The 13,729-nt window shown below is 37.5% G+C and overlaps 1 protein-coding gene across 1 annotated transcript in view; it reads left to right on the top strand.

Annotated features, from left to right (window-relative positions):
• Positions 1–13,729, top strand: part of stk39 (serine threonine kinase 39) — a 114,713-nt gene that overhangs the window by 33,361 nt on the left and 67,623 nt on the right. Inside the window, exons 9-10 of the mRNA XM_079822557.1 lie at positions 857–905; positions 1,017–1,082. Of these exons, the coding sequence (XP_079678683.1) occupies positions 857–905; positions 1,017–1,082 (115 nt within the window). The remainder of the gene's footprint in view (positions 1–856; positions 906–1,016; positions 1,083–13,729) is intronic.

The raw sequence follows: 13,729 nt of genomic DNA on the forward strand, positions 1-13,729 counted from the left end.
TCTTTCCGCTCGCAAATTCCGCCATGTAAATAGCGAATCCGCCGTGGTGCAAGTGCAACTGGCTTTTAATGGGAATAGGAGATGAGACTCTGATTGGTTTATTGCACGTTACGTCCAAAACACACCCATGACTCATTAAGAGACTAGGTGCAACCCTTTTGGACCCTGCGCCAACCTTTTTTTCTGTAATTAAACTAGTAAAAGTGGATTTCGACACACCCTATGTGCATCTGCGCCATGCGCTTCAGACCATGCGCTCAGATTGTTAAAATAGGGCCCAAAATTATTTAACACGTTAGACACTTTTTCCACTTTTTGAATATTCTCTTCATTTTTATTGAAAATAATGGCCTTTTCGATCTGATATGTTATGGGAAAAGGGAGTAGAGCGAGTTCGGCAAAAGGTGGATTTGGGTTCGAAATCTCAACTTTCTGCCATGCACCTTACCCCTACATTTTCCCTTCTGTTGACAATGCAGTGTCTTCGCCCACTTTTGCCCAGACAAAATTACGGGAGTTAGTGTAATCGCCTCTGCCAACAAGACGTATTTGCCCTTAGTGTAAATAGACACTCCGTAAATGCAATATCAATAATATCACATATAATACTTGAGTGTTTACTTGCGTGCATTACTTCAACTTTTGATGTGTTTGGAAGCGAATATAAAAATCTCAGAAAATATCCAAAATTGGGCCTCAGGGACAGTGAAAATGTCACCAGGTCAAATAAAAATCTGACAAAAATCTACTGGCCAAACAGAACAAAACAAAAATCTTATTGTTGAGTCCTGAAATATGGACGTGTCTGAAAATGTCAGCATCAACTGCTTTAACTCCGCTCTTTTTATCTCCACAGGCCCACTGCAGCCGAGCTTTTGAAATGTAAATTTTTCCAAAAGGCTAAGGTACGGCAGTGTACTCTCTCCCCATACTTCAAATGCTTTAACCAGTGCTTCGCAGTGGTCTGTTACTGATATATGTTTTGTATTTCCCCCCCTCCTGCCTCTGTGTTATAGAATCGAGAGTACTTGATTGAAAAGCTGCTTACTAAAGGACCAAATATAAGCCAAAGAGCCAAAAAGGTAACGCAGTCTCATTCATCCCCACACATTTGAGTGTATTTTTCCCCACAGGCCAGAGGGGTGTCTCTTCTCTCACGTTCACTAGAGTGCTTTATATATTGATTAAACAGTGTGGCTGCTTTTGATTGAGGGATCGGAAACTGTAATGTTTCTCACTGCAGGACATCGGCCCTAAACACTCACTGAGTGCTCACTCGTCCACTCAGACATGAGATGCACTTTAACCTATTACTTTAAGAGCCGGTTCATGCATGGACTCTATCGTGACCTCTTTATTTATCAAGTGTTGTTGTTTTCACTCTGCTAGATTATGTGTTTGCTGTGTCTGTCTGTGTCTATGTGTCTGTCCTCTTTGTCTGTCTGTCTGTCTTAGTGTTTTTTTGTGCTGTAACTAGTAGTAAAGAGGAAGAGCTCTTTGCTATTCAATGTATTGTTGCACTGTGTGAGAGAATGAATGTGCCCTGTCAATTGCGTGAGTCTGAATGTGAGAGTTGTCATCCATGCATATGAAAGCATTTTTTAAATTTTTTTTTGTAGTTATGTTAAACTTTCCCAATCTCTACTAGTTTGGCCTTGTTTGCTCTCTGAAGCGCTGTGTCTTGTATTGGATTGCATCCAGAAGGCTGCATTACAGTATTGTGCTACAGCGTTCCACTGGTCAAACCACGTTATTGCAGACCCATATGAGATCAAAGGCTGTGTTTGAAATCGCCCCATATACCCTCATTCACCATTCCCTACATTACTCCACTAATATAGTCCACTTGAAGTCATTTGGCATGACCCTCACAATGCATTATAGGTATTCTCTATCCATTGAGCGTACATCTGTTGTATACCCATTATTGCAGTGCATTATGGGATTGAATGAGTGCACTCGATAACGTCCACTTAGGTTGTGGACACCACTACAAATGGCTGTGCCCTCAAATAGTGCCCTATTTAAGGGTATAGGGGGCGATTTCGGGCACAACCTATTTGTTGTCCATAATGTCGACTAATCATTTCAGCCTTATTATACACTGATCAGGCATAACATTATGACAGGTGAAGTGAATAACGCTGATCATCTCTTCATCACAGCACCTGTTAGTGGGTGGGATATATTAGGCAGCAAGTGAACATTTTTTGTCCTCGAAGTTGATGTGTTAGAAGCAGGAAAAATGGACAAGCATAAGGATTTGAGCGAGTTTGACAAGGGCTAAATTGTGATGGCTAGACGACTGGGTCAGAGCCTCTCCAAGAGCAGCTCTTGTGGGGTGTTCCCGGTCTGCAGTGGTCAGTGTCTATAAAAAGTGGTCCGAGGAAACAACAGTGGTGAACTGGCGACAGGGTCATGGACAAGTCTGGTCCATGGGGGCTTACAGGATTTAAATGATCTTCTGCTAACATCTTGGTGCCAGATACCACAGCACACCTTCAGGGGTCTAGTGGAGTCCATGCCTTGACGGGTCAGGGCTGTTTTGGCCGCAAAAGGGGGACTGACACAATATTAGGATCATAATGTTATGCCTGATTGATGTTAAATTGACAAATTGATTTGAATCAATTTGTTCATTTTACTTCTTTACATTCAGAATTGATTTTTGCAGTTCTGCATCGTTTGTTACCCCAATTCAAATAAAAATTGGAATCTAAAAAAAAGCATCGGAAACTCAACTTAAATACCAATGAGCATTAACACGCCATGTTTTTGGTAAGATACAAATTTCAATGCATGTTTGAAAGCAGATTTTATGTTGACATTTTTTTAAATGTTTACGCTTCATAAACATGCAGTAATAGACTCTCCCCTCAAAATGTGTGTGTGGAATGGTTCTTTACTAAGCAAGTGGTGTAAAACTCACTTGCGTTCAATTAAGTTCAGTTTCATTCGGTGCCTTTAGCAGACACCTAATGAAGAAAAATGGGCTTCAATGCAGGCAACAGGGCCATTTGCATGCCAGACCGTCTGTTTTGTCAGACTTCGGAACAGAGAGTGGCGACTATCAGCACCCCACACCTCTCGCCCACTAAATAAATGAGCGAAGTGGCGGCTAAAGAGCTCTGCACATCCATCCATTTAGGAGGATGTACAGAATGTCCCGGTGGAGATGGAAGTAGAGGCTTTGACATTGATGGGCTGAAATGATGGAGGAATGTGGGTGTTTTCAAATGTGGGCTACCGATATGGTATAGAGTATAAATTTATGTAAATATTCAGTCAGCAGTCCTTCCTCATCTCGTCACAAGAAGTTTTAATAGCATTTCTGATTCAAACTTGTTAGTTTATAATTAAATAGTTGGATTTAAACTGTTTCAATGAATCAATTTTAAACTCAACGATTCAAGTTGATATGGTTTGAGTAATTAATTACTTAAAATTGTTCATGGAACAAATGTTTTCGTAAAAATGTGCACTTTTATTACTAAGTATTGTAATGGTGTATATAAATACATGAAAAACATTAAATATTTTGTTCATTTATAGTTTAGGGTTATTTTTATTGTATTTTACAATACTTTGAATCTCTTTGGATACAATGTTTGATTAAAATTATTAAACATTTTTAAGCCTATATATACAGTATACAGTAGCAAATAGAGCCCGACCGATATTGGGGAGTAAAAAAATTCTGATACAGATAAATTGGCCGATATTCTATATGTATATATTATAGTACATTACCAGCCAAAAGTTTGGACACACTTTCCCATTGGTGTCCAAACTTTTGACTGGGACCGTATATATATATATATATATATATATATATATATATATATATATATATATATATATATATATATATAATACATTATGTATATAATATACATAACTGTACATAAATACAACAGAACAAACATACAAATGAAAAAGTTCTTCTCAGGTTTTCCATGCAGGTCTAAACTAGATTTTCAGGTACAGAAATAGTAATCTAATGTAAAATATCCCTTCATAGTCTTCACTGTATAAATATAGATTAACCCTTATTAAAGTTATTCAGTCAAGAGCATCTCCTGAACGAGTGCAGAATCTCCTGATCAAAACACAGACGAAGAAGCAGCAGAAACGAGCGATCTCATATAAGATGCACATGTAAATGCATGTAAGATGCATGTAATATAAGATGCACATGTAAATGCATGTAAGATGCATGTAATATAAGATGCATGAAAATCATTAAATATTGTGTTAATTTAGTTTAGGGTTATTTTTATTGTATTTTACAATACTTTGAATCTCTTTGGATACAATGTTTGGTTCAAATTATTGTTCTTTTGATAAAAAATGCTTATTTTTAAGCCAATATATACAGTAGCAAATAGAGGCCGACCGATATGGGTTTTTGGGTACCGATATTGGGGAGTAAAAAAATTCTGATACAGATATATTGGCCGATATTCTTTATGTATATATTATAGTACAGTACCAGCCAAAAGTTTGGACACACTTTCCCATTGGTGTCCAAACTTTTGACTGGTACTGTATATATAATACAGTATGTACATAATATACATACATTGTACATAAATACAACAGAACAAACATGCAAATGAAAAACGGTTCTTTTCACGTTTTCCATGCAGGTCTAAACTAGATTTTTAGGTACAGAAATAGTAATCAAATGTAAAATATCCCGTCATAGTCTTCACTGTATAAATATAGATTAACCCTTATTAAAGTTATTCAGTCAAGAGCATCTCCTGAACGAGTGCAGAATCTCCTGATCAAAACACAGATGAAGAAGAAGCAGAAACGAGCGATCTCATATGAGATGCATGGGTAAAAACGCGATTATCAACTTTAAACAGCATATAAATCAAAACGGCTGTGTTATTGAATGAAATGTCAACCCAGGACTGTGAAGCTTTGAGGTGTTGATGGACTCGATTTGTTACTCCATCTGTGTTTTGATAACCAATCTGAATCCCATCTGTATGTAAGTTAGTCTTTGTTAAAAACGTGATTTTTCTCAGCTTTTTCCTCAAAATATATATTTTTTTTTTATGAAACGTACCCACATTCAAGTGTTGATAAAAAAAGAATGCATGAAGCTGGAATGAAACAGAGGCTCTGTTCTTTCTTTTGATATATTGCATAAACTCTGGCGGTCACTGGCAAATTTCATGTTACGTTCACTTAAGACATAACGGACTATGTTAAGGATGATAATTGACAAGACCGGCATTTTGAGTGAATATTCGCACATTGTGAGATGCTTGGGCGTGCGTTCATATCTGCGACTATATCTGCGAAAGGCTCATATCGGCCGGTAAAATACGATTCGATAAATCGGTCGGCCTCTAGTAGCAAATGCGTACAGTTGGAGATATATGTACAGTTTAAGACTGAAAAATACTATATGTATTAAATGTATAATTCTTTAGCTATCATCCATCCATACAAACCACAAATAACTGAGAGAAGCTCTTAAATGCATGCAAACTGCCTTGTGTGATGTTTGTAATGGTGTTTTTTTAGGTTGAATGCATCAAAGAAGGTGTGTTTTGCACTGATAAAGGGATTTATCCAGAGTAGATGACCAAATGAGTGCACTTAAAAGCGACCCGGCAGATTACCGTGCAGCCACACGGACATATTTAGAGTCTGACTTGTAAAGAATAATCACTACAGCAGATCCATTTAGAATCGATTTTGTTGATGTGATGGTGTTTTAGTTGTCTGAAGTGCTCTGGGAAAACTAGTCGTGCTTTCAGTAATAGACTCTTCTCAATGAATTACAGTATTAATGGGAGGGAGGGAGAAACGGCGTACGGTCTGTTGTCTGGGTGGAACGGAGCCCATGTGTTCTTGTTAGATTTGACAACAGTTGCAGTCAACCGAGGCGTCATATTCAGGAAAGTGAACCTCTGGGAAATGTAGGTTTAATTAGAGATCTGAAACATTATTTGTAGTACCTCAATTGTGTAATTGGAGTTGTTAGTGGGGTGGTACAGTAGTGAAGCTCATCAATTGAAACCGTGTCAACAAACAGCTTTAAGGGATGTTCACACTAACGGTGATTAAATAGCTGGAGGTCAGCGGGTCTCTCTGCTGTTGGTTTCTGGTAGTCGGTGGCAGAGTCCAACTTTATCAGGTGATGGATCACTGTCTGTCCTCCCATCGGTAGTCGCTGCATTGCGCTGTTGCTCAAAATGTCTCTGGCTCCATCTCAAATGCTGCTCTCAGCCACTGCTCTGCAAAAGAATCATGTTTTAATCAGCGTTTTCCAATAAAACTATTTAAACATCCTTTAAACACAATCAATTTTCTGGAGAAGCAAAATGCACATGCATTTTTTTGGCTTTTAGTATGAATATGTTAGTTGTCTATAAGCTAGTGTGCTCCAAAACAAAGACAGAATTCGCATTTAGAAGTAATGAGCTTTCAAAACGTAGTCTCTCACTTCCGCGTATACGGATAAATGATTTTGATGACATCTCACTGCACTTCGGATCAATCAATTGCTCTCTAGAATCTGAAGCCCGCCCCCTACATTATAAATAGAAGCTGAAGCTGCGGCTGAAATCGGTCACTTTGTTCACACATTTACTATATTCTGGCCAGGTCATAGATATATACATAGATTCCTCATTAGTGCCTGTGTGAATCATGGCGTGGATCGTTCGAATGAGGAATCTACATATACATATCTATGACCCGGCCGGAATTTTGACCTCACCTACGGGAAGTGATGGCAGTCTGGGGAGCTGAAGCGTTCGTCTGATATGAGGTGATATATTTGCATAAATACCGTTGGGTTTCTCTCAGAAACCGATCGTTTCGTGTCTTAAGACATCAATGTCTCGTCACGAGCCGCAGGGTTTAATTTGAAGTTATCTGGACTTGATTTTGTCCACAGGGAATTGATTGGATGGTTCTTGTTTGCTATTGGTTGATCTCATGTGAGTGACAGGTTGGTTGTCCCGCCCAGTGTTAATTTCATTGACGAATAATTTTCGTCAACTTTTTTTCACTGGCGAAAACGAGACGATAACTAAATAAAAACTAGTGTTGGATGTCTTTTTCTTTTTCAACAAATAAAAACGAGACAAAAATGTTAGGGAGGGACGATTAGGGAAGAGATCCAGTCAGAACTCATATCCTGTGTAACAGATGCGCACATTTGATTTGAATATGCTGATCTAACCGCTGGAAAACACGGCGCTGTTGAGCTTCTACGGGCTCACGCATCCCCAATACAGCGCTCCAGAGCGGCTCACAATCAATGAATAGCGCACATTTATGCCAGGCAATTGTTTATGAACTAGTGCTGATGAATAATGACAATGTTTACTTTACAATGTTTATATAGTAATATGTCTTAGACGGCTGTAACAATGCATATTTTATCCATAGACAGTAAAAGAAATGGACACAGCGACCCCATAGACTTCAACAGAGAAAACTGAAGTGAGGTAGAAGCACTCACTTCCTGATGGCTGATGTACTGCACAGCCTCAGACTGAGCTTGACCTCGTAGATGTGACGTGAGCAACCAGTCTGACAGTTCTAAGACTTCTAGTAGTTGTGCAAAGTGAAATCTGAATCACCGAATCTTGCAGAGACAGAGAGGGTGAGCAGGAGCAACTTTTGATGAATGAAGCAGGATCTGCAACATCTCTATCGGCGTTTATGCCTCCACGTCCCCCCGATTGCCTCATAGACAGTAAAAGATTGCCTGCGAGCTTCTCCTCCTGTCTATACGGTAATTTCTCTACTATGCGACACAGTCGAGTGGTTATGACGCAATTGTTAGCCTATATTTTACAAAAACAGCTTCAATGGGGCGATAGTGTAAGATACAAGGTAATGGAGCCTTTTATACATTGTCGTGTTCAGATGTAAAGATATTCACTGTCAAAGTGAGACCAAAATGAATGGGAGTCAATGGGATGCTAACAGCAGGTGATCCTAACCCTATGGAAGATACGCTTTTCGGGGGCTTGATTACCCCCTTGATTTTATCTCATCTGAACTTGAATGAGCAGCTGCAACTGCAACAGAGGTGCAGACATTTCAAAATAAGAGTCCCGGTGTATTTCCAGCTTTTTTATAATTAAAAGTCACGCATTATATATTCGTTTTTGGTTACACAATAAACTGTATTTAATATAATTTATAGTCAGGAGGAAAGACCAGTATTTGACACATTCAATAAAGTATCAGGGTCATAATAGTTAACTAAAACCATTTAAAAAATCTTCATTACTTGAAATTAAATAAAAAATAAATAAATAAACTTATTTGAAGCTTTAGCTTAACCTGATATGGCCTACTGACTAAAACAGAAATACAAAGTTATAAAAACTATATAGATGTTTTTAAAAAACACACAAAAAGTGAATTGAGCTCTCTTTCGTGTATTTTTAATGTCAAAGACAAAATTGTCAAAATGTCAGTTCAAGTGACATGTAATGACATGTAATGTCAGTCGGTTATGTAATGCTTAATGTATCACAATTTAACTAAACTTATTAGATTTTAGGAGACTAAATCTACTGTAGATTTAGTCAACTAAAATCTTATGATATTTAGTCGACTAAAACTAAAAACAATTCAGTTGACTAAAATATGACTAAAACTAAATGGCATTTTAGTCAAAAGACTATGACTAAAACTATATCAAAAATTGCTGTCAAAATTAACTCTGGTCCCGCCCCCATGCCGGTAAACATGTCATCATAGAAGAGATGTTGCTATAAGAGAAGATTATGAGAAAAAAATAATAATAATGTGCACGGATAAGTAATTTGTAATAAATTCTGCAGTGTTCCATAAAATTTAGAATGGTCAATTTTGATTTTATGGTGACAAAATGAGCAAGTTTATGCTTTAAAAAGAAAAAAAACCTATTCTTTGAAAACAAGTTTTAATATAATAAAATAATTATTAAATAAATAAAATTCATAATAAATTCTGTTTTATTGGTGTTTAGATCATTTGTCCACAAATTAAGATATTACTGGTTAATTTACTAATGTAATCATTTATGACCAAAATAAATCTTTCCAGATAACCAAGAAAATATAAAAAAAAATGTATATCAATGTGTTTGGGAAATAATCTATAATAATTCAAATTTTTATTTATGTATTTGAAAGAAATGCATGCTCACCAAGGCTGTTTACTGAATCACAAATACAGTAATATTGTGAATTATTATTATTATTACCATTTAAAATAAATGTTTTTTATTTGAATATATTTCAAAATGTAATTTATTCTTGTAAATTTTCAGCATCATTACTCCAGTCTTCAGTGTCACATGATCCTTCAAAAATCATTTTAATATGACGATTTGCTGCTCAAGAAATATTTCTGATTATTATCAATGTGGAAAAGAGTTGTGCTGCTTCATATTTTTGTGGAAACGGTGACATTTTTTTCATGAACAAAGTTTGTGTCTCCCCGTGGAGGCAGCGTTTTTCAGGTTTTGACACGGCCACATTGTGAAGCGTACTAAAAATGTGAATTATGAAACTGAATCGTGGTCCTCATGAATATTCTGATGAAGGATGTGTCAGCAGTGTGAGCGTGTCCTTTCTGTCACCGGGTGTCTGTCCTCATTGCTGATGTGTTTGTGCTATCACAACCCCGCCTCACTCCCACATTATGTATCCAGTCAGCATAGTCTGAGCCCGCGGAGAGAGACGGCCGGGAAAGATGCTGTCATTTAAGGACTCTCTGACCTGAACAACTCCTGACAAACACCATTTCTCTTCCTTACCTCACTTCCTCTCCCTCTGTATTCCTTTATCTCTCACTCTCTCTCTCTCTCTACACGGCTGTCCGCCTCACTCTGTCTTTGTCATTCTCTGTCTTTCTCCTCTGAGCTCCTCACTGTGAGGACGTGAATATTAGCAGCTGCGCTTCTGTTCAGGACACTGAAACTCCAAGGTCAAATACAGAATCTCTCCACAAAGCGTTCAGTGACGTCCACTTGAGCGATACAGATTTGAGCAGCATTGCAAAATAGATTTTAATGTGTTCTTTATTTGGCCTTTGAGTTTTCTAAAGACAATGTCATTAGACAAATGAACCATAGAACTAATAATTTTCAAAGATAAATTCAAACTTTAAGGTAAAATATTTTTTGACAAATATAATTGTTTTTCTCCATTTGACATGAAAAATGATGACCTTGTTAGGTCACGTGATAAGGGGAACATGCTGAATGTAGCACATCTGGATTAGTCATACTACACACACTTTCTATACAGAATATACTATTTTAGTGGTCGTGAAGTAATTACTCAAAATAAGTACCTACTCGAGAGTATGCGATTTCGGACGCAGCCCTTGACTCTATTTCCTGTTTCACATGACAACAAAATACTATGCTTTGACTGATTTGACAGCCAAATGTTTTTTCAAGCACTAATAATATAAGTAAAAAAAAATGCTTATAAATAAATTGTAAAATTCATACCTACCGTAGATTTTCAGTGTTTTATTGTATTTGTCCTACAATTTCAGCTTTTTAATGAGTATATATTGTGTGTGTGTGTGTGTGTGTGTGTCATGATCCTAGCCTGTGTTCCCCTGTCTTGTGTGAGGACTTTTATTTCCTGTCTTGTGCCATGTTTTATAAGCTGTGTCTCATTTCGAAGGCTGCATGCTCCGGAGGTCGCATTTGAAGGCTGCATACGTCATCGAGGCGGTCTCATGTAAGAAAAGTAACCATTAGATTGAGAAGACAACAATTACAGTATTTTACACCTCACAAGGAATAACCGTCAATTTTATTATGGTTCAAATGTGACCTCCGTAGGACGCAGCCTCCAAAATGAGACGCAGCTATAGGGTGCATCTCAATCAGCTCCCTAGTTCAGTAGTCAGGGCACTGATAAGGACATAAGTCAATGGGCTGACTCCCTGATAAGTGCCCTGACTACTGAGCTAGGGAGCTGATTGAGACGCACCTTTCGTTCTTTGTAGTTTTTCATGATGATTCGTTTTCCCCAGGTGTTGCCTGTTAGCCACTCCCCCTTGCTATCTTGTTAACCTTTTTGTGTATATATACCCCAGTGTTTCTTGTGTTCCTGGTGGAGTCTTCTGTAATGTAGAGTGAACTCAAAACCACAGGAGAGCTGGATCCAAATGCAGTGGGTTTAATGACAATACACATAACAAAACCACAGAGATCAGAAAACCAAGGAACAGCATGAGTAGCACCAAACGTACATCCGTGTAGGACAAGACTCCTCCAGGAACACAAGGAACACTGGGGTATATATACACAAAGGGAAACAAGGTTAACAAGAAAACAAGGGGGATTGTTTTTTAAGATATATACTTATATATTTTGTGTGTCATAGTTTTCTCCATTTGACATGAGAAACTTTGTATATACATATATATACACAGACAGACAGACAGACACACACACAGACACACACACAGACACACACACAGACACACACACAGACACACACACAGACACACACACAGACACACACACAGACACACACACAGACACACACACAGACACACACACAGACACACACACAGACACACAGACAGACACACACAGACAGACAGACAGACACACACACAGACACAGACAGACAGACACACACACACACACACACACACACACACACACACGGACAGACACACACACGGACAGACACACGGACACACACACGGACACACACACGGACACACACACAGACACAGACAGACAGACACACACAGACACACACAGACACACACAGACAGACACACACACACACACAGACAGACACACACACACACACACACACACACACACACACACACACACACACACACACACACACACACACACACACACACACAAACCAAAAATGTTTCAGACACCTTCAAACATTTCTCACATTATAACGTTTTTATTGACTATACTTTAGAAAATGGTAATAATATACAACAAGAGCTCAGAGTTAAACTGTGTCAGAACAAATTCATCTTGATAATGTCAGATAACTTTAATGTAATGGATTACAATCAACCAATCAGCTGTGAAATTTAACTACACCATTAGATAATTCCAATTTAGGTCAACCAATGACCAAGCAAAGCTTCATTTTGGTCAGTCTGTGGAGTAAAAGGTCACATTAGCAATTAAAGAAAAAACACTTCAGCAAAACATGTTCAGGTCAAAGTGTCTGAATAAATTTGGTCCCAAATTTGTATCAATTTTACTGGTAGTCACTGTATGAAGAATTATTGGGTATAATATGTCACAGTTTACTTTATTTTGCTAAATTGCTATCCTCACTTACAAAAATGAGATAGTGTCTTGAACCCACTAGTACAAAATTATATCTGATGTTTGAATAATTTTTGGTTTGACTATATATCTATATCTAAATATGTTTGTGTGTGTATAAGAAACAGAAATATAAACCCTCACTTTACAATTTAAATAATCAAATAACACAAATACAAAAATTATTACAAAACATCCCCTAATAAATACTACAAAACCACCCTATAATGATTATTACATCTAAAATAAAAAATAAAGTTTAGAACTCCCCAAATTATATAACTATTACAGAGACAAAAATATTCAGTTATTATTTATAGACATATATATACACACACATGCATACTAGAATTTAATATATAAATACCTTGAATATATATATGAGAGAGAGAGAGAGAGATTTTATTCTGTTATTTATCCTATTTCATTATCCTCGAATCTGCCGCCTCATTAAATTAGATCTTCCTGAAGCAAATCTCTCACTGAATAAAGTCAAAAATCATGTTATTGTGACCAGAGATAAGGTCTTATCTTATATCTTCACTTAAACCTGCAATGAGATTACATTTAAACCTGTATAACTCTCCTGTGTACCCAGTGACGTTCATTGGTTGTGGTTTGTGTCCAGTAGGGGGCGCAGCAGCTCGCTGGTTTGACTCTCGGATGACTTGCAGCATCTCTGCAGTGGACACATGTGTTGACTCATGGTGGTGGAGAACATTATTTTGAGTTATTTTCAGCTGAAATTTTAATAATCTCTTGTTATTGACTGCCGAGTTATACCTGGTGCTGAAATATGGATGTAAATCAGAATATATTGCTATAAAACAATATTTTTTAGCTTTAATGGCTCGACTGTAAACATTAAGTATTGCCAAAGCATAGAAAGTAAATGTACAGTAGTTCAGAAAATAAGGTGGAGTAAATTGAGATTACAGTATGAATACGTTTAGATGCTAAAATGATATACTTTGGTTGTGTTTTTCTCCTGCTGCATTGTAATGATTTGTTTTGTGTAATTGAATGTCTGCATCACAACACTCGATTGCACATCACATTTTCCAAGAGAGCAATTTACCACTGGGTATTTGAGCTTACATAATGTCCCTAAATGACAGCGAGTGTGTGTTGAAGAGCTCTGTGCCGCTGACCCACTCGTGTTATTCATAAGCACACAGCCCGCAGGTGTAGTTTGTCATCATCATGCGCTCATGTTTATTTGTTGCTTTGTTTATCTATGTGTTATTTTGAAGGATCCAGAGCAGAGGAAGCAGCACACAGAAAAGGATGCTGGGAGACGGGTACATGTTATCTCACTCGCTGAACGCTTACTTAGTGCTTCTCGCCTCTAGATGTACTTGTCTGTGTGTGTGTTTGTGTGTGTGTTTGTGTGTGTGCCGTTTGTCACCTTTT

This window comes from Gobio gobio, assembly GCF_949357685.1.
Source record: "Gobio gobio genome assembly, chromosome: 7".
Lineage (NCBI taxonomy): Eukaryota > Metazoa > Chordata > Actinopteri > Cypriniformes > Gobionidae > Gobio > Gobio gobio.